Below are 23177 nucleotides of genomic sequence, written 5' to 3'. Positions count from 1 at the left end.
CGTACCAACTCACCTGTTTCTCAGTATCGTTAGCCTCACAGCTAGCCGTTAGCCTCATTGCTTGCCGTAAGCTGTTAGCCTCATAGCTAGCTGTTAATTTATAGCTAGACGTTAGCCGTTAGCCTCATAGCTAGCCGTTAGCTGTTAGCCTCATAGCTAGCCATTAGCCTCATAGCATTGCCTGAGTCCTATTTTAAAGGTTTGTGGGTGTGATAAGCTGGTATAAGCCGTTTGAAAATCATTACTTACCTGTGCCTTAGTGACATCACAAGTGGGCGTGTCCACCTAGATGTGTGACTGATAGATGAGAAACGTTTGCTACAGTCCACTGGGTAGGCGGGTAGACTGATCTACCCGTCACACATCGAGGTGGACATGACACTTGTGATGTCCAGAAGAGGCAGATTTTCAAAAGGGCTTGTAGCGGCTAATCACACTCACACCTGGTGGTGTAATATGTACACAGTCAATCAGCAGCGTTAGGAGCTGATTTTGCACCAATGAGGACATATTTATGAATGACGACATTGATTTGAGCTAATACATTACTCAAAATGCCAGACGAATTTTTTAAAGTTGTCCCTTCAAAACAAGACAAAGTGTTTTGTTTGTTTTCATTGGCCGGTCTGTGTTTGTGTTGTTTGTTTGTTTGTGTTCTCACAGAGGTGTCCTCACAACTGCCCAAACCGGACAACGTGACGGTGGTCTCCTTCAACATGGGGACCGTCCTCACCTGGGACATCCCAGAATACTCCCCCAGCAATCTCACCTACACAGCCCAGATGAGGTACACTCTCTCTCTCTCTCTCTCTCTCTCTCTCTCTCTCTCTCTCTCTCTCTCTCTCTCTCTCTCTCTCTCTCTCTCCCCCCATCCATCTGTGTCTGTGTGACCTCCAGGAACAGGAGGAATATTTTTATTCATAATATAAATAATATCTAAAGAGAAAGTATATTTTTATATATAATGTATAATATATCTACCCTACTCTCACCCTATTTACTATTTTTTTTTAATATCAAAACATTATATATTTAATGTATATGCCTATACAAATTAAAGTAACTTAGAAAATAAAAATATGTTAAAATAAGTAGCAGCATAGATCACAATAAAAAATGTTATTAATACAAATAAAATAAAGTAGGTAATAATGAGAGGGGTATCTAAACTGAAGTCCCTGTACTGTTCTGTTGCCCCCTAGGGGCCTGGAGACCTTCCAGACAGTGTGTAACCACACAGGGGACCGGCACTGTGACATGGGGCCCGTCCCCAGCTGTCTGGGGGTCTTCGTCCTGAGGGTCCGGGCGGAGGCCGGGACTGCGAAGTCCCGCTGGGTGAAGGTCCTCCACAAACCCTCGGAGGACAGTGAGTCCACCGGCTTCCCCCCCACCCAACAGCCGTGTTTAGAATCTCTGAACCGCACACACACACACACACTAACACACACACACACATGCAAGCTTGATCAACTCAAAGAGATGTCTAGACACCACCTCCAGTCAGTGTTTGTGTGGTTTGTTTGTTTGTGTTCTCACAGAGGTGTCCTCACAGCTGCCCAAACCGGACAACGTGACGGTGGTCTCCTTCAACATGGGGGCCGTCCTCACCTGGGACATCCCAGAATACTCCCCCAGCAATCTCACCTACACAGCCCAGATGAGGTACACTCTCTCTCTCTCTCTCTCTCTCTCTCTCTCTCTCTCTCTCTCTCTCTCCAGTCTGCAAAGGTGCGGCAGGGGTCCCGTTTCCACTGCCAAAAGTAGGCGTGATCCGGACTGAGCCGTATTCGTCTCGCAGTACTCCTCCGTTGGGGTACCGAGACACATTAAAGGATGCCAGCAAGTTCGAGTTACACACGCTGTCTGTTGATTGGTCGATAGAATCGCACTTCCGTGCGACAGGGGGATAATAACAAACAAACACAACGGCGAAAGCTTCGTTCATTGAAGAAAATTTCGCGCAAAAGTTTGCCGTCCTTCTTGGACGTCCTACATTGTGGTCTTTGTTCATAGTGCCCATCTTCCTTTTCCGTGGATTTATTAGCAGGCTGCACTTTGTCGGGTTGCTATGAGATCGCGATGCTTACGTAGCTGCCGCGGCTATCGCCTTACCACTTAAACCCCACCCTACCATAAGTGTACTGTCGGTGGTGGAAACGCAAGCCATAGCTGAGCTGGGCCCAGTTTCCCTAAAGCATCGTTAGCCTAAGGCCCAATCCCGTTTCTTTGCTCACTGTCTCAACCCTACATCTCAACCCTAACCCTCATTGCTCATGCTCATTGCTACCCCTCATTGCTACCCTAACCGATCCCCTACCAAATGGGACAACCCTACCCTGTGACGTCATCATGGCCTCCCCGTGCCCCCTAGCAGATAACCAGACCCCTGGTAATGTTACAAGAGACAGACTGGCTGCCATTGTCTCGGGCAACGAGCAAGACCCATTGTAAAGATGTTTAACCTGAAATGGTATTTATATTTTGTAATTGGCCCGGCCTGGCGAGACTGCCCACACTCACACTGGCAGATTTGAGCACGGTTAGGTGCTAAAACAGCCACGGCCACGGCCAGAAGGCCTAGTGTGAGTGCACCCTTAGATAATAATCGGTTAAGAACAAGAACACTTTAGAAGAAACACTTTATTTAAATAAGAAACACTGAACCACACATCTAAAAATACACACAAACGCACACCTAAAAATACACACACACACACACTCTCTCTCATCTTTTGAGAGAATGGTGGAGAATCACATCTTCTCCACCATTCCGCCAACTTTGCCTCGCTCTCCTCATGCCTCGCCTGCTCCCTGGCACTCTCCTCTTGGAAGGGGTGTCTGGGGTGGTGGAAGAGGTGCCTGGGGTGGAGGAGCATGAGGGAGAGGTGGGGGGGCTGGTGGCAGTGGACTCAACGATGTCCTGAAAGAAAACGAATAAGAAGGAATTAGGAATTATATGCCAGAACTGGGTGATATGGCCATATGTTACGTACAATATGTAATAGCTATGTACACAATATAGTACTGCCAAAAAATACATTGATTAACCATGTAATATTACTAATATAATATATTAGTATAATAATACTTATAGAATATTAATAATTAATAACTAATAATATTACTAATATTACTTTCTATATTAGCTAAGAGTTTATTGTTTACTGTTTACTTTTTATTTTACTTTTTATAGTTATCTTAGAGTGTATTGTTTATCTTATATTGTATATAATTTAATATTGTGTTGTGTTTCTTTCTGTAAGCTACTGGACAATCAATTTCCTTGAGGGAGTCATCCCAAAAGGATCAATAAAGCCTAATCTAATCTAATCTAATATAATATAATATAATATATTAGTATAGTAAAGCTTATTTTTAACCTGGAGTCACTAGAACATGGAAGATCTGGATATCATACGACATGATATCCAGCCCGTTCGTATGCAGCCCGGTCTGCAGCCCGGTCTGCAGCCCGGTCGACGGCCGGGCTGCAGAGCCCGTGATCGGGCATGTATCCCGGCCGAGAACCGGGGTCGGGCGGCCTGCGAAAGTCGGCCGGGGACTTCCGAGAGTCCGCGGCCGGACTTCGAAGCCCGCGGCCGGGCTGCAGAGTATAATTAATAAAATAATTACTAGTTAATTACAGAGAAAATACTTACATTTGTGTTTTTCCAATCCTGTCGCATCTTTTCGTCCTCCATCTTGTCTAGGATATTTCTTGATTTTCCGTTTTCTCGCAAGGTATTGTGGGAGCAAGTCAGAACTGAAGCGCTTTGAGGGTGTCCATCGAAAATCTCAATTTTGAGGGGATGTTAGCCCTCCCCCTTACCCCTTAAAGCTACATTAAAGAGGTATTGGGACATTGCTCCACGGTGCGTGCACGCGCAACAGCGAGGGCTAGGGCTGAGATTTTCTTTGGAGCAAAGGATTGAGATTCACCCTAAGTGGTTCGTGAAGTGCGTCGTACGAGCATCGTACAGTTTTCACACCGTTTCCCAAAAGCATCGTTGGTAACGAACGTTGTGAAAACGCTCGTAGCTAACGAGGACTCCAGGGGTACTGGTAGGATGCTAAGAGCATCGTTAGCCTACTATAGCCTCAGTGGCTTGACCAGCGGTCATTCCGTCACCAGCGGTCATTATAAAAAATATTGGAAATGTTTTATTAAAACACATCCAATGCCACTGAATGTCCAGCTGCCGCAATTTCGCAATACCCCAAAAACAGTTGTTACCGCCGATATATTACTCGTAGACTATTGTTAGCTTTAAACAGCAAAGACAGAGGCAGGTTAGAAGTCAACAACAACGTAATTTATTGCAGCAATTTTAAATTCCAAAAATACATGCGCAGGTGAAATGTACCGATCCAACGCCACGTCACAAGGCATGTAATAAAATGAAATGATTCCATTGCTCTTGTGGTGGAGGTTGGTTTCGAGCTGCACTTGCTGTCTTCCACTGATTTTAATTCAACCATCGTGGTTACATTTCCTCATATTGATCAATGACAGAAGACATACTGTACATGAATCATGCTGAGACCAGCGGGTGTCAGAGAATTTCTGCTGGCGATTTTTGTTGCGATTGTTTGCATTAAGCCCTGTAGGCGCTTTGGTGAGGCTGTTATGAAGTTCACTTGGAATTTATTGGACTGTGTCTAGACAGCTACGAACATCCCTGACCATAGTTAATCGCGTTTGTAGCCTACACTCAGACATGAACTCATTATTGCATGCAGGTGTCTTCATTCAGAAAAAAATTAAAACATTCAGGAGCATGCAAATTATTCTAAAGAGGTCTAGACTCCGTGCGCAGCCCCGCCTTCTCAAGTGAACCAAGAAAGCCCCCGCCGTGACGAACGGTGGATTTGACCCCCTCGGTTTTACACAGGAAACTTGAAATAAGACGGTGAAATCGGGAGCGTGCCAAACCGCGACTGAACGGGCTTGGCAGTGTAAAAAGACCTATACATCATCCTTCCCAACAATATAGGCAGGATCTAAACCAAGTACTCCTAATCGGGTCAGCAATAGCCGTGTGTCAATGCCCAGCCCCTGCGTTTCAATGATAATGAATTAATGTAACGTTGCATTTTTAATGATTACACCCAAGATTCTAGAATAGAGAGTGCGCGTCAATCAATGAAACCTTATGCGGAATCAGATAAGGGGCCCCATCTTGCATCCAGCACAATTTACATTCTACACCGACGCATGTATCTTTGCTAGTTTGCACCCGGCGCAAACCCGATTTTCCCCCAATGTACATTAACGGGGGGACACCAGAGTTCCCGTTGTGTTCCCGTGGTCCTCCTCAAAAAAATGAGGAGGACCGAAAATTCTAAATGTCTCCGGTCAGAATGACCGATTGGAAATAAGGCCCCGCCCACACGGAGCCGAAACGGGCGAAAACGATCCGGTTTCGTTTTATGCGTAATGTTCAAGGCGCTGGTTCTCCACAGAAAGTGGAGCGCATCAACCCTGCGCTCATACAGCATGCGCGCTGTATACAAACATTCAGTCACGAGGAGATTCAACCATTGAGCAGAAAAAAATTGAGCAGGTCCTATGTTCCCCGTTTTCCCCAAAAAGGGTCCTATGTTCCCCTGTAGCCATACATACAGCATAGGACCCTTTTCCCAGAAAAGGGTCCTATGTTCCCCGCAATCTATCAATCAAAAAAAAAAAATATTTCAACTTTGACGCGGCATTCGCGTAATGACAGCCAATCGGCGTTCAACAGAGTGACATGTCTAACGTAACAGCCAATCAGCGTTCAACCGGCCAACTCAGTGCAGTGCAGTCCGGGGTGAACTGCAGCATGGAGGAGAAAGTGATTCTTGCCGTTTGCGACTCCCGGAGCTCTTTATATAATAGTATATAATATAATTGTATAATAATATCACGGCCATAAGCTCTGTGCGCCTCCGGATGGCCGTAGCGCGGGGAGCTCTCGTAGGGATTGGGCTTCTCTGGGTTTGTTTACCGGCGTATGAATATACTGCGTCAGGTTCTCCGACGTCTCTCCCTCTTCCACAAAAGGTGAAGACATGCAATGGTAGTTATACCGGGGAACATAGGACCCTTTTTTAAAAAAAGGGTTCTATGTTCCCCGGTCACATACATATCGGGGAACATAGGACTCTTTTTTGGGAAAAGCAGGGAACATGGGATATGTTCCCCAGTCTCATACAAAGAGGGGAACATAGGACCCGGGGAACATAGACACGCTCCCCTATAGACTACCGTAGGTTTATGAACTAAACGGCGGCAAGCTAGCGAAAGCCGGCGGCAAGCTTTGCGGAGCACCGGTATTTAACAACCATGGCAAATCAAAATATGATCACACACTTCTTCTTTATATAGCCTGCCTATCAATTTTTTTAAGTGCAATAAACACGGACAATATCCGACCGATTTTCTTCCAATTTGACCGGTAAAATGAAACCTTCCCGGTCACATGACCGGCACCAATTTCTTCTAGCGGAAACACTGGGGGACACATGCATATTAGGAACACAAGTTGATAACGATAATGTATACAATACTGGTAAGAAACGATGTGTAAATGTATTGCCGCATGTCATTAAATAGCCCACAGTTGCGGTCACAAGACCGCATGTCATGTGTGTGTTAAGTTTTCTTTGCAACAATTTACACGACTCATTATTTCGGAATTTGCAGAAGAAAACGCTATTCCATGTGTGAATTAGGTCATATTATTTGGCCATAAACTGAGCCATTCGAAGTTTGAAATTCATGTGGTCAAGCCTCTGTCTCATCGGAGACTGTAAACGTGCTGTCAAAATATCAACTCGTCAGGTTCAAATGCGCTCATGGCTCTTAAAGGGGGTGGGAGATGGCACTCGCATTGGTTTATTGCACGTTACGCTCAAACCACACCTATGGTTAATTAGGCTAGTTCTGGGCAACCCTTTTTAGATTTGCGTCGGGCGCAAGAGTAGTTTATCCGCCGGTATAATCGCAACTACGGCAGAGCCCCGCCCACAAAGCTACCTCAGTTTTGCGCTTCAGACCGTTAACATAGGGCCCAAAGTCTGCTCCCTTGCGCAAAGCATGTTTCAGAAATCAGCACATTAAGATAAATCTTCCTAGGAAGATGGCGGCCGTGAGGCTTGCCACAGTACAAGCAGTGTTCCCGTCTGTCATTTTATTGTCTGCGTTATTTGTTTGTAAAGTGTCGTGCGTAATCCAGTACACCCGATCGGAGCTTCTAAACCTCAGCTCCACCTCTCGCAGTGATCTGGGCCCATCTACATCCTTGCTGGAGGAGAAATTACTGGAATCAAACATCGACAGCGCAAGCCACTCAACACCAAGGCTGCCGGCCCAAGAGGGCCGCTGCTCCGGCACCTTTGCCAGGTTCAGGAGACGCCCTTACCGGCCGCCTTCTGCTGTCAAACGTAAGATCCCTCCAGCACAAAATGGACGAATCACAACTTATGATCCAAACCGACAAAGACTACAGTGACTGCTCTGCCATCTGCCTGACAAAGAGACCTGGCTGGATCAATCAGTACCAGACCAAGCGGTAACTCTTCCAGGTTTCACATTACATCTTTCCGATAGATCTTCCAAACTATCGGGCAAGGCAAAAGGCGGTGGTGTTTGCATCATGATAAATTAACGCTGGTGCACAAATTCTACTGAACTCACACATGTATGTTCCCCTCACCTGGAATACCTCACTGTCAAATGCAGACCATCATTCCTCCCACGGGAGTTCGCATCAATTATTATGATCTGTGTTTACATTCCACCTGAGGCTAACGCTAACACCACCATAGCCGAGTTAGCCAACTACGTCTCCTCAGTGGAAAATTCACACCCGGACACAGCAGTCATCGTCCTCGGGGACTTTAACCAGACCAACCTATGATCTGAGCTCCCCGGCTACCATCAGCAGGTTAATTGCCCCCCAGCAGAGGGACCAACACGCTTGACCACTGCTACACCTCCATCAGAGAGGCTTACCGTGCTTTCCCGAGGCCTCCGCTGGGCAGGTCCGACCACGCGATGCTGCTGCTAATTCCAAAATACAGGCAAAAAGTTAAATCCTCCAAAACACCAACAACCTTTCTCCGGTGCTGGACCCCCGGAGCCATTGAACAGCTTCGGGGTTGTTTCGCGTGCACGGACTGGGATGTTTTCCATGCCGCAGGTGACCTGAACGACATCACCGAAGCAGTGACGTCATACGTCAATTACGGCGTTGACCTGTGCATTCCACTCAAAAAAGTCAAACACTACAATAATAATAAACCGTGGTTTAACAAGGACGTTAAGATAATAAGAAAGGAGAAAAATTCAGCTCATTTGACAGGAAATAAAGAACAATATATGGCTGCCAAATACAAACTGAGATCTGCAATAAGAAGAGCCAAATCCAACTATGCCACTAAATTAGAAGAACAAAACATGACAAACTACAAAAAGAAACCCACCCCCACACCTGACAGCGACAATCAGCTTCCTGATTCACTTAACACTTTCTATGGGAGGTTTGAGCAGGCACCGGTTCCACCACCATCTCTCCCAGACCCCCTCCCTCCCCCCCCTTTCGCCATCTACGAGGAGGAGGTGAGGAGCACCTTCAAGGGACTTAAGAGGAGTAAAGCCCCTGGCCCAGATAACATCAGCCCCTCCGTTCTCCACCACTGTGCTGCGGAGCCGGCTGGGGTTTTACCAACATCTTCAACTCCTCCCTCTGCCAAAGCTCAGTACCCAACTGCTTCAAAGAATCCATTATCATCCCAGTTCCCAAAACCAAGACCATCTCCTGCCTCAATGACTACAGACCCATTGCCTTGACATCAGCAGTTATATCAATTTGCATACAGAGCCAACAGGTCAGTTGAAGACATCTTAGCAACTCATCACATTCTGAACCACCTGGAGTCCGCCAACACATATGCCCGCATCCTGTTCATGGATTTCAGCTCTGAATTCAACACAATAAACCCGGCCAAACTATTCAATACATTACTGGACATGAACATCGACCCATGCATCTGTCACTGGATTCACAGCTTTCTCTGGAACAGGCAACAAAAGGTGAATATCGAAAATACCACATCCTCCCCTCTCTTCCTCAGTAAAGGCACACCCCAAGGCTGTGTTCTCTCACCCTGGCTATTCTCCCTTTACACAAACAAGCTCACATCCCACCACAGCTCTGTCAACCTGTACAAGTACGCGGACGACTCAACCATCATAGGACTCATCACCAACAACCAAGAAACAGAATACCGTGCACAGATCAACCAAGCAGTGACCTGGTGTACAGACCATGATCTCATACTCAACTCATCAAAAACAAAGGAACTCATCATCGCCCCAAGACGCCAACCATCCCCCAAAACTCCTGTGCTCATTAAAGGTGAATCCATCTCCATCACTGACACGTTCAAACTCCTTGGAACCCACATCAGCAATAACCTCAAATGGAAAATAAACGCAGACCACATCTACAAAAAAGCCCAGCAAAGACTTTTCCATCTCCGTCAGCTCAAGAAGTTCAGGGTAAGGTCCCATCTTCTGCTCCACTTATACACAGCCATCGTAGAAAGCATCCTCACCTTCTCCATCACAGTCTGGTTCGGCAGTCTAGACTCACTCTCCCGGAAGAAACTACAACGCATCATAAATAGAGCATCCAAAATTATTGGCACACCCCTTCCATCCCTTGATTCACTCTACCACAAACGGACACTACGCAGAGCACTGAAAATCATCTCCGACCCCACTCACCCTGCACACTATGCCTTCAAGCTACTGCCCTCTGGGGGGTGTTACAGGACAATTGCCTCCAGAACAACCCGGTTAAAAAACAGTTTCATCCCAACTGCAATAAACTTTCTGAACTCTGAACGTTAAGGATTAAGCATGGCTCTTATGTATTGTGTAGTGTGTATTCTGTATGTATATCTGTGTTATATGTTTTTTAAGTTGGAACCTGTACCAAGCTGACAACAAATTCCACCAGCCTGGCTGTGTGGTCATTAAAAGATCACACAAGCTATTTTTTGATTTTTGCAACATGGAATTATTTCAGGGGGGAAAATGCAGTGAAAAAAATGGACGCACAGTGTGTTCAGGATTAGGACTGATATAGCATATCAGTCCTATCGGCCTAGGCGTAATCAATTGTGTTTTTATATCTTTAGCATTAATGTTATATCTATCATTTCGTAGGCTACTCTGCTGTTGGCCTTGATGTGGTGATATTTGAACCCTTTTTAAGCCTATTTTCCTGAGACATTCCTGCGTCTCCCCCTCCTACAGAGCCCATTTCAGCACCGCTACAATCCTACGAACGTCGTTAGAGCAGTGCACGCACGTTCATGTTAAGAGGAGTTTTGGAAACGCTCCAAAGAAATATAGGAAGGTTCGCAAGATCCTCGTTTTCCTATCGGGAAATGAGGCCCTGGGCTATACCGCGCCCTCACTACTGGGCTCTCTCTCTGTCTCTGTCTCTGTCTCTGTCTCTCTCTCTCTCTCTCTCTCTCTCTCTCTGTCTCTCTCTCTCTCTCTCTCTCTCTCTCTCTCTCTCTCTCTCTCTCTCTCTCTCTCTCTCTCTCCCCATCCATCTGTGTCTCTGTGACCTCCAGGAACAGGAAGGAATATTTTTATTCATAATATAAATAATATCTAAAAATAAAGTATATATTATATTTTTATATATAATGTATAATATATCTACCCTACTCTCACCCTATTTACCATTTTTTTAATATCAAAGCATTATGTATTTAATGTATATGCCTATACAAAAATAAATACAAATTAAAGTAACTTAGAAAAAGAAAATATGTTAAAATAAGTAGCAGCATAGATCACAATAAAATACAAATGTTATTAATACAAATAAAATAAAGTAGGTAATTATGAGAGGGGTATCTAAACTGAAGTCCCTGTACTGTTCTGTCGCCCCCTAGGGGCCTGGATGAATTCCAGACAGTGTGTAACCACACAGGGGACCGGCACTGTGACATGGGGCCCGTCCCCAGCTGTCTGGGGGTCTTCGTCCTGAGGGTCCGGGCAGAGGCCGGGACCGCGAAGTCCTGCTGGGTGAAGGTCCTCCACAAACCCTCGGAGGACAGTGAGTCCACCGGCTTCCCCCCCCCACCCGTGTTTAGAAACTGTGGACCGCACACACACACACACACACACACACACATACGACTACTGATAATGACAAGCATACACACACATTGCACCCACACATTGCACTCACACGCTAACACACACACACACACACACGCTAACACACACACGCAAGCTTATTCAACACAAAGAGATGTTGGGGTCAAGGAACCATCTTTTCTCCTCAGTTTTTTAAATTGTCGGCCAATTAAGCATAAACCAATCAATGAAGTCCCTCCCTCTATCCCCTCCTTCCTTTCCTCCTTTGCTGCTTCCCTTCTCCTTCCCGCCCTTCTCCCCCATCCCCCCCACCCTAGCCGTCATCGGGGCCCCCACCCTGCAGGTGGAGTTCAAAGCCGAAGAGGTGGAGGTGGTGATGGCGGACCCCGTGCTCAGGGTGCTCCGCCCGCTGACAGACTGCTACAGCAAGGTCTCCTACGTGCTGCAGTACTGGAGGAAGGACCGGCCTGACCACGTAATGACCACAAGGGGGCGCCAGGGGGGAGGGGTGGTCCGGTCGGCGGCACTGGCTCAGGAGGTAGAGCGGGTTGGCTGGTAACCGGGAGGTTGCTGGTTTGATCCCCGGCCCCTCCTAGCGGAGTGCCGAGGTGTCCCTGAGCAAGATGCCTCACCCTAACTGCTCCTGACGAGCTGCCTGTCGCCCTGCGTTGTCGACTCCGCCGTCGGTGTGTGAATGGGTGAATGAATGGTTGTTAGTCGCTTTGGATAAAAGCGACTGCTAAACGCCCTCGATGTTGGATGGAAGGGTGGTCCTTAGAGCTCTCTCTGTGTACGGGAGGGTTTGATGGACGTTGATAGATGTGCTATAGCGGTGGTGGAATCTGTTTGGTGGTTGTCTATGGGTTTCGACACACAGACAGACACAGATATAGGGACACACACACAGACACAGACAGACTCACACACAGACGCACAAATAGACATACACACAAACATACACAGACAGACACACACACATGCACAAATAGACATACACACACACACACGTGAATTTGTGCTGTCGGTTGTAAAAGGGGAACCCCTGAAGTCCTCTTTGTGTTTTATTGTTGATGCAATCTGATTTGGGCTGGAGGGTTCTGGGAAACATTAATTAATTTCCTCCCATGTGGTTCCTCATGTCCGAATCAAACTGGCCCTGGGGATTAACCATCAGTCTAAAAAATAATAAAGAAATAACAAGAGAGGAAAAAAATGACGTCAAAGGCCTGTGATATCGTTAGCCTGAAGTCATATTTTTTCCAAAATGTTGATATCTAACCTACCTCTACTCTCCTGACGCTGCTGACGCACTGTGCCTCATCAGAGTGCTTTTTATATCCCATCATCATTATCTGCCTAAGTCATCTTTTTGGCATCTTTGACGCAAAATACAAGATCAACTTTAAAATACGACTTTTATGGCAATTATATCTCTCTCTCTCTCTCTCTCTCTCTCTCTCTCTCTCTCTCTCTCTCTCTCTCTCTCTCTCCCTGTCTCTCTCACACACACACACACACACACACACACACACACACACACACACACACACACACACACACACACACACACACACACACACACACAAACAGCTCCTCAATGACCTGCATAACCTGGTCAGTTGTTATGGATGCAAAGGAAAATATCTGTCAATTTTCTAACCAACATCCATCACAGGTGCTGGAGAAGAAGGGTGTGGCAGACAAGAGGGTGCGACTGAGGCTGAACGACCCTGGGAACAGCTACTGCATTCAGGCTCGTGTGGACCCCTATGGGCGAGAGGGCCTCTTCAGCGAGCCAGTATGTGATCAATCAGGTTGGTTTTGTGTTACAGTGGTCCTCAAATATTTGTCTAGTTTATAGAAGTTATAGTGGTGATTGAAGCTGTGTGGTGGTTGGTTATGGTTTTAGAAACTCAGATGGACACACAGACACAAAGACAGAGGCACACACACACACACACACACACATATAGGCCCCGTCCACACGAAGCCGAAACGGGCGAAACCGTTCCGGTTTCGATCTATCCGGTTTCGGAGTATCTCCGTAAAGACGGAGTCAAGCGAAACCGGGTAGATCTGTAGAAACGCTGTAGTACACATGCCAGGCCCATAAGGGGCGCTGCTTCTGCTACAGAAATCCAGAAGAAAATTAAATAAGAAGAAGAGGCGAGCATGCGCATAAAGGCTGCCCCCCGAACCACTAACAACACAAACAAACAGTCAGTCAACAGTCTCAATAAATAATGGCTTAGCAACCCAACAAGGGACATGGTCTACTGCAGAACGATTACAAGCCTGTAGTCCGCCATCATCTTTTTTGTTGTGAGTTCTGAGACTCCGCGGGCTTAACAGTCATTGGCTAGAGGGTCGAGGGGTGGGGCGATGACGTCATGGTTTACGGTTTCAGTCGGTTTCAGACGTCCACACGAATCCAAAACGAAACCGGGTAGATTTGAAACCACCTCCGAGGGTGGTTTCAGAAGTTTACGGTTTCGGTCAGCGGATTCACCGGCTTCGTGTGGATGGAAGGCCGAACCGTACAAGACCTTTGCGGTTTCGCCATGAAATCGGCTTCGTGTGGACGGGGCCATAGACAGACAGAAGCACACAGACACAAATAGACCCTCACACACACACACACACACACACACACACACACACACACACACACACACACACACACACACACACACACACAGACGCAACCAAACACACACACAGAAAGAGACAGCCACACGGACACGGACACACACACAAACACACACAGACTCAGAAATACATAGACACAGACACACACACACACACACACACACACACACAAAGACAGTTACACACACACACACACACACACACACAAACACACACAAATAGACTGAGACACACACACAGAGACACAGAGAAAGACACACACACATACTCCACACACAAACGCACACAAAACTGCTGTGTTCAGGATCGTGTTCACATCGCCCCCTACAGGCCGAAGGGCCTCTTCAGTGAGCCAGTACGTGAGCCGTCAGGTGGGTTGTGTGGTAAAGTGTGTTCTGCCTTCGACCCCTGGCGCCTAGCCAGGGTAGACAGATAGTTAAACTCCTCTCCAACAAACCACGCAGACGGCACATGTTCCATTTCACTCTATGGTGTGATGCAGGGCCGTGGTTATCCATGAGGGCATGTGGGCCCGTTCCCAGGGGCCCCAACCACTGACAACCAGTGGGGGGGCACCACATGAAACAAGCTTTGCAAATATTTTTCGTAAATTATTATATTTTTCACTTGAAATTGGAAGTTGAAGGACCATACATTACTCGTTTATGAATATGAGGCCCTGTTCACACTAACCCTTATCTAGACAGAGAGGCGTGGCCGGAGTCGCGTAACCATGACAACCACTGTTTATCAAAAGAAAATCTGTTTGGAACGTGGATGCAAAACATTCCATAAACTATGAAAACGATAGTGTGGACGGAGATCGTTTTCATTGAGAATGTCTGTTTCTATATTTACCCGGGTTAGTGTGGACAGGGCCTTAATTTCACAAAAAATAACAATAATATTAATAACTAGAATATGTATTCCTGCAGAAAATGTAGTGAGTGCTGTGGTACAAAGTGAGGAATAAAATATGTTTTAATAAAACCACATAGATTTAGACGTAAAGAAACGTTAAATGGCTTCAATCAAGTCAAGGAATTTGAACAGAGTTCAAAAGTCTAAATGGAGTAAACAATGTTAACATGCACACAATTAAAAAAATAAAAGAATTGTTGGAAACAAATAAAGTGACAGCTGAAAGAAAAGCGCAAAGCATTGCTAAAAGTGCAGAAATGTAAAATAAATTGAACTGAAGAAACTGAAAGGTAAAATGTATTGCCCTGCACTGCTGAAAAATCGGAACGGTAAAATGTTTCGAAGTGCGATGCTAAAAACCTGGAAGCTGAAATCGAAAACTGACAGACGCTGAATTGCATTATCTGAGGAAGCAAAGTGCTGAAATACATTGTTACAAAAGCTGGAAGCTAAACTGTGATACTGTCGAAGCTGGAGGATAGTAGTAGTAGTGGTACTAGCTGTAGTAGGAGTAGTAGTTGCTGAAGTAGGAGTAGTAGTAGCTGAAGTAGTAGTGGTACTAGATGTACAAACGATATGCCTTATGAAAGGTATGGTATTGATTGATGTTTGTAGAAAGAATTATAATAATCCCGCCAGTTGTTTTTAGGTGTCTTTAGGTGAAAAATGGAGGATGGAGATAGGTCCCAAAGTTTGTAGAGAATAATAAAGAAGAAAAAAAGCAAGAAAGAATAAAACTTAAAGGGGACATATTATGAAAACAACACTTTTCCTAGGATTTGGGGTGTTGCTTTGGGTCTCTGGTGCTCCCGGACGCATACAAACTTTCAAAAAAGTCTGTAGATGATTTTTTGAACGAGATATGCATTTCTGAAAGTACCCCGCCTACAGTTACCAAACGAGCGAGTCAGTTTCGGCGCCCCCTCCTACGTAGGAAGGGGGCACAGTTGAATATTACCTCCCACTTCCCCACCCCCCATCCGATTAGAGCAGGGGTGCCCAACCAGTCGATCGCGGTCTACCAGTAGACCGCCGACAGATCCCAAGTCGACCGCGAGGGGTGAAGAAGAAGAAAAAAAAAATAATAATAATTTGCGCGGGACATATACGCGCGGTAGCGCATGCGCTGTCAACAGCAGTTGAAAGCCGTCAAATGAAGTCCGTAGGTTCACGATACAACCCCCCCCCCCCCCCCTCGCTTGAAGGTAGGTTTGCAATATTGACACTAGGCCGGTAGATCTCGGGAGGTTGGCTACTTGAAAAGTAGATCTTGGGTCAAAAAAGGTTGGGCACCCCTGGATCAGAGCATAGCTAAGATTTTGTGGACCAGCGGACGAGCAGCTCCGGCGGGGGGAATTCGGCGGCAGCCCGGCAGCTCAGCTCCGGGAGTCTCTGCCGGAGCTGAGCTGCTGGACTGCCGCCGAGCTCCCCCCTCCGGACTAGCCGTTTTATTTATTTATTTTTTGCAGGCGAAGGGGGGGTGGGCAGCTGAAAGGAGTCGTAGTGAAACAAATGTTGTTTCGGCCCGGCATCCGAGAGAGCTCAGTTAACTTCTCGTGGCCGAGGTTTTTTCCTTTTACTTAACATGAATGACGTTGATGGTTTTGAGGCACTGTGTTGACTTTTTATCCATGTTGAAAAAGTATAGAGAATGCCAACCTATTAAACCTACAGGTAATAACATAACATAAGAAAAACAGGTACATTGAATACGTTTTTAGAGAACTATTAAAATATATTTTAATAGTTTCAGCAAGTTACAATATAATTGGTCAGCATAATGCATGGATACTTTGGTCAATTAAATTGTATTGAAAACAAAACATCTTGAAGAAATTAAACATGTCCTACCTTAAAACATTAGCTGTCGTCTCAGAAGGTCACTGGTCTCTGCAACCTTGTTGATCACCCCATCAGTGTCCAAAGACATGAGGATGCTTTTTTCTGTGGCCATGAGCATAAAGGCTTCCTAGTGCTCCTAAGTCTATTCTTTACAAATTTTAGTGTAGAAAAACTTCTCTCACATGCCACTTGAGTAGTTGATATTGTTAGAAGAAATTTGTAGGCCAGTCCAATTACATGGTAAGAGTTTTTCTCTAAGTTGTATTGTGCCAGGATAAGGTAAACACAAATGGCACAATTCTTACACATAGAACACTTAACACTGACCAATTCTGGCCCTTCCACTTCGCATGGTTCTTCTTCATCACCACCCTCAGTGCCTTCGGGTGAATCCTCTTTTCCTGAGGTCCGCACATTGTACTCCTCTAGGGGGGACAGCTTTAATCTTTCCCACTGTGTGGCGAGGCTTGCCAGCTCAGCCTGTAAGGTACCAGTAGTGGCTCTGGCATCAAATTTTAGTAAGCATTTACTGAGGTTTTGCATTGCAGATCCTGGAAGTCCCTTATCTCTTACGTCAGAGAAGTTTTTTGGATCCAGGCAGGCAAAATCCGCACAAAGCTTTCCACTCACAGCAAAGCGCTCATGGATACTTTGGGTGACGGTGTCGATAATGACATTATGAACAGTCACCTCAAAGTCCCTCTCAGCTGCTGTTAATGGCTCATCTTCTGCCAGCTCCCCTGGCATGATCTTCTTTTTCTTTACCCGTTTTTCAGGTAGTGCTACCTCCACCTCCATCTCACAGTCCTTCTCCTGCAGCTCACCATTGGCCCACCCCACAAACTGGTCTGCAGCTTCTTTAATGCCACTGAAGTCTCGCACACACCTCTTCAGCCTATCCTCTGTTCCCACTACCAGTCGGTGTGCGGTCAGGAGATCCATCCCGCTTGTCTGAAGGTATTTGGACAGGGGGGATGTGTGCTCAAAAATCCTGAGAAAGATTTGGGCTGTGAGAATTGTCTCAAATTTTAGGAGACCATCCATGTATCCTTTGGCCTTGACTCTAGCACTTGGCTTCATTGTTGGTTCTAGTTGAATTGCTAGAAGAGTCAGGACTAAGTCTATATACATGGCACTGTCAGGTCTTCCAAAACACCCGAACACCTTTCTCAGAGCAGCATCTTTAGCCCACCACCGTGTCTGTCCTATTGGAGAGAGTCTTCGGTGCCGCTTTTCTGTGCTGGTTTGTTCCCACTTTTTCATTCGTTTGTACGAATCCCTTATGAAAACAGCAATGTCGTTCAGGAGAGAGAAAAGCGATGCACTTTGAATAACACTGCCTGTTGTGTCCGCTAAAACCAGGTTAAGGACATGTGCATAGCACCAGACATGGATTTGGTTGGGGGACGCCTCCGATAGAAAGGCAGAGAAGCCTTTGTAACTGCCCTGCATATTGGCTGCCCCATCTGTAGCACTCCCTACACAACATGACACATCGAGGTTAAGGGTTGCTAGTGTGTCTTTCAGGAGGTCGAGAAAATACTGCCCAGTAGAGGCCTCACAATCAACCAGAGCGACCAACTTCTCATGGACCACATCTGTGACATACCTGAGAATCACAGAGCACTGGTCTTTGGTGGTGATGTCTTGAGTGGTGTCAATCTGGACAGAAAACATTTTGGCTTCTCTGACCTCACTGGCAATTGTCTCCCTTATCAGCTGCCTGATCGCTTTGACAACCTTGTTGATAGTGTCTTTTGATAGCAGAGTGACCAATGAACCTCTGCCTCTTGCCCCAGCTTCATGCTGTTTTTTACTTTTTCCAATACATTCCGATAAATGTTGTTGCAGGCAAGGGTCATACCCAGGGCTCTAAATTAACACCCGCCAACCCGCCAAATGCGGGTGAATATTCATTTTGGCGTGTATTAAAAAAAACTCACTAGCCGGCTTGGCCGGTGATAAATGAGTAACTTTACTATCTATTTCGCGGGACGCGTGAGCACGGTTTCTATGGGAACGCATCCGTCGAGGCTGCCGTACTAGGGGAGGGGGCGTAGGTCACTCTTGGGTTGGAAAAAACGATAGACGCCGGTACAAATACAAATACAGACACAAACACAAACAAGATGTGGCGATGGTTGGGACAGCCGGCCATCAAGAGAAAGGATATTCCTACCAAAGAGGTAGGGGAGGAGGAGGATATTGGACCTCGCGAAAAAAAAGAGGAAATTTAACTGTAAATGGCTAACTGGTCGTGAGTGGCTCGTGTATGATCACGAAAACAGCGTAATGTTCTGTCAGGATTGCCGAATGTATGCTAAAGAAAAACACAAAACGAATAATTTCGTGGTAGGAACCAATAATTTCAAAGTAGAAGCAGTAAAGGATCATGAGAGTGCCCGAAGTCATCAGGAGAGCCTGAGGACGAAAACCGCCAAGACGTGTCGTATCGAAGAGAGTGAAGCTGGAAGGAGCCTTGCCTTAATGAAGACGTCCGAGTTCGAGAAGATGGAGCTACTTTTTCGCAATGCCCACGCCATCGGGAAAAAAGGCAGGCCTTTCACCGACTTCGCATGGATGTGTGAGTAAGTGGATTAACTTTATTATTTACATGTTTCAGACTCATTACATTTTATACGGTATATTGACAGTACTATTTTAGTAACTATTTTAAAGTTCAGCCTCACACTTTATCAGTCACATAACATGCAAAGGTTTAACATGAATATATCATGTGGCCACCACGATTGCCCTAATACAAGCATTTTTATATATGTGTTTTTGGTTATTATTTATTTCAGGGTTGATAGAAAGAAAGGCTTGAAGATAGGAGAGACATACACAAATGACTATCAGGCAAAAGAGTTCATTCACTACATAGCGGAGGATGTGAGGAGAAAGATGAGGGCAAGATTGTCAGATGTCAAGTTCATCTCTGTCATGTCAGACGGATCCCTGGACAGTGCAGTGATTGAAGAAGAGATGGTCTATGCCAGGAGTGCCAGTGAGGGGAAGATCAAAGTTGATTTTGTCGGGATAAAAGCTGTTTCAAAGCCAGATGCTACAAGCATAGCTGAAGCTGTGTGTAATGTAATGGAGAGTGAAGTCAGCACTGATTGGAAGAGCAAGCTGGTGGCCATCACCACAGATGGAGCAGCTGTAATGACAGGAGTCAACAATGGTGTAGTTACCAAGCTGCGTGCAGACCGATCGTATGTGCTGGGGATCCATTGCATGGCCCATAGACTTGCCTTTTCAGATGCAGTGAGGAAAAATGTGATGGCCAAGAAGGTTGAGGACCTATTGAGTGGACTCTACACCTTGTATCACAAGAGTGGAGTAAACAGGGCCAGCCTAAAGCAACACTTCGGGGAGCTCCACATGAAGGCTTTGATGCCAACCAGAGTAGGTGGAACCAGGTGGCTGCCACATCTCCTCAAAGCACTAGACCATTTCCTCAGGGGCTATGCTGCTGTTGTACGCCACTTACAGGAAAAGGTATGATAATTTATAGCCTACTAAAACCAACAGTGTAGGTGGATAATTTAATATTTGTGCCTTGCTTAATACATTTACATGTCAAACACATGTCTGTCAGTGATATAAACAGGTAGGAGACACAATACAAGCGAAGAATTGCATTGGAAAAACAAAATAAATATGAGACTAAAATCATATTTGCATAATAATTTGGAATTCAGTGTAAATGTTGTCTGTGATTTAATGCTGTTGTTTTGTTTGTAGGCCCTAGGGGAGACCACTGTCAGTGTTCAGAGGGCAAAGGCCAAGGGCTTCCTTAACATAGCAAAGGATGGCGGAGTCCTACGGTTTTGCTGTCTTCTCCATGACATCATCTTTCAATTGAGCAACCTTTCCAAGTCACTGCAGAAGTCAGCAGTAACCCTGGCTGAGGCTCATAGCTGCCTGTCCTCCACTCAGGCTGTCATAGAAAAGTCAAGGTATAGAATAGAATACTTTTTTTCATTCTGCCCATGAGACATGAAAAGAACAAAATGCAGAACTCAGGTCTCGGTATAATGATAAATAAAAACAATAAATACTAATTAAAATCACCATCTAAAATATGGTGAGTATGTATTATGTATATGTATGCATAAGATATGTATCATATGTCATACAATTCATTATTAGATTTTAGGTTGTGTTAGTGTGTTTTCACACTTTTTTCACAATATGTATGTAAAGATAGATAATTAATCAAACCCATCCATTCATCTCTGCACAACTGTAGACCCGGGCCTAAGCTGAGAGCAGCACTGGAGACGGACATCTATGAGGGAGTCCTTCTGAAACCGACAAAGCCTGACCAGCATGACAAGTCCAAGAATGATCTCATAGATGCCATGTGCCAGTGCATCACTTCTAGGTTTGCCGATGTAAACAGTGGTGTCCTGAAGGCAATGCGACTGATACATTTCCAGTGCTGGCCAGAGACAGACACAAGTGCAGGTCAGTAATAATTAAAATGTAATGAACAAATATATTCCCATTTTATGTTTTAAGACAACTCCTTAAAGCTGCAGTCTGTAGTTTGGAGAAAAAAGTAGACTTAGCCAGAAAATTTGATTGAGTACAGCCTCCAGGTCCCTCCTCCTTCCTCTCTGCTGTGCTGCAGCTCTGCTTTCTAAGACCCTCTCCACAGATATAAATATAACAAATGTTAGGGTATTAAACTTGTTGTGGAGTTAATCGCAATGCAATAACATCCCCGACTAACAGGAATAATCCGATTAGTCCCGAAATAAAATGTTTGCCCATACTACGTTATTTAGCAACAGGTGCAATGCAACTTTGCAATGCCGACGATTTAAAAATATCGCAACCATCAGTCAGCCGTGCCATAAACTTTCCTTCGGACATTCAACAATTACACAGGATCAAAGCCAACTTCATGGCAATTGCAGGTATGCCCGGTGTGGTCGGTGCTATTGACGGGACGCACATAAAAATAATTGCACCATCAAAAGACGAGGACGTGTTCGTCAATAGGAAGAAAGTGCATTCCATCAACACGCAGGTTGTTTTTGATGCAAATTTTAACATAGCCTACTGGATGTTGTTGCAAAGTGGCCTGGATCTTCAGCTACCCATGATTCGCGCATTTTAATGGAGAGCGGTCTGAGGCAGCGTTTTGAGATGTACCAGTTGGGTGTCACTTGCTGGGAGACAGTGACTATCCATGCAAGACGTGGCTCTTGACACCCTACCTCAATCCACAACCGGGAGCACAGTTAAAGTATAACATGTAAGTGATTGCGCATATTACGCTTAGTCCTACGTGTAAAACACATCGTATGTGTTTTTTTAATCCATATTTATTATTGTTTACTGATTTCTTCCATATATGCTAGAGCACACAAACATACACGAAATGTTGTGGAGAGAGGAATTGGGCAGATGAAACGTCGGTTCATGTCCTCCACGGTGAAATACGCCTCACCCCAGAGAGGGCAAGCACAGTCAATACTGTATGTGCCATTCTACACAACCTCTGCAAGCGGAGGAACATTCCACAGCCAGACGATGATGATGGCGATCAACATGACAATGAATTTGGCCGGCATTTAGGGATCACTTTAAAAACACATTTTATGTAAACACCTTGGCACAAATCAGTCAACACTTAACATTTATTTTCTTTTAAATTTTACGTATTTTTATTGTTTGCTTTCTCTCTCTATTGAACGTGCAGGCTACAACGTCATTATCGTGGTCTGCACAAAATTGTCATCATGCGTGTATTCTGCTAACTGCACTATAACTACTTAATAGGAATTCATTTCTAGCCTAGGCTATTTCCTTGTTTTTCGGTGATTCAGTGGGCTTGTCTGAATAACCAATCACCGAACTGACTGCTTCTAAACTCGTGCACGAGAATTGACGTAATCCATAGCAACGGCGCGTCACTCTTAGTTCACTCTTTGTGATTTATCCTTAGTAAGAGTAGGTCTCAGCGGCTTTGTGAATAACTTTTAAGAAAAAACTCCTACGTAAAATGTTTTAGCGCGAGTTAGGAGCACTCCTAGCGGTAAGATAAAATGCTTTGTGAATACGGCCCCAGGTTATTAGTCACTTCCGACCTCTTCTACTGACAGCTGGAGTGGATATTGACTTGATTCCAGATCAATGGACCATTCTGAAAACACAACTTTACACTGCAGGTTTCAGCCAAGGTACAGTTGAATGAAGTTTAAGAAAATGAAGTCTGATGTGACTCTTTAACAATAGTCTTGAGTAGGTCATTTGTTAAAGGTACAATCCAAATGTGATGCCATCTTTTACTAACTAAATTTGCATTTGTTTTCCATGTGCTTGAAAGTCACTGAAAGTGCATACCGTAACATCTCATTTTGTATTGTCTGTCTGACCCTGCAACAGGGACCATTGAGAAGACATGGCCTGCAGTAAACAGAATGCTGCGCCATGAGTGTCCTGATGTCCTACACCTGTTTGATGCCCTGCTCACCATTCCGACAAGTACAGCTGACTGTGAGAGGGGGTTTAGTGTCATGAAGCAGGTTAAGAGTGACTGGCGCTCAAGCCTGAAAGGGGAGACACTAGCTGACCTTTTGAA

The 23177-nt window shown here is 45.3% G+C and overlaps 1 protein-coding gene across 2 annotated transcripts in view; it reads left to right on the top strand.

Annotated features, from left to right (window-relative positions):
- The window catches only part of LOC132461292 (interleukin-10 receptor subunit beta-like), a 28261-nt gene that overhangs the window by 102 nt on the left and 4982 nt on the right, over window positions 1-23177 (top strand). Inside the window, exons 1-5 of one of the 2 annotated variants that reach the window (XM_060056338.1) lie at window positions 1211-1366; window positions 1539-1662; window positions 10960-11123; window positions 11485-11642; window positions 12843-12981. In XM_060056338.1, the coding sequence (XP_059912321.1) occupies window positions 1258-1366; window positions 1539-1662; window positions 10960-11123; window positions 11485-11642; window positions 12843-12981 (694 nt within the window). In that variant the 5' untranslated portion in view covers window positions 1211-1257. Of the gene's footprint in view, window positions 1-1210; window positions 1367-1538; window positions 1663-10959; window positions 11124-11484; window positions 11643-12842; window positions 12982-23177 lie in introns of those variants that run through there. The other variant, XM_060056339.1, reaches the window with a different exon arrangement.

This window comes from Gadus macrocephalus, chromosome 7 (genome assembly GCF_031168955.1).
Source record: "Gadus macrocephalus chromosome 7, ASM3116895v1".
Classification (NCBI taxonomy): Eukaryota; Metazoa; Chordata; class Actinopteri; order Gadiformes; family Gadidae; genus Gadus; species Gadus macrocephalus.
This window is presented reverse-complemented; position numbering and strand designations above follow the sequence as displayed.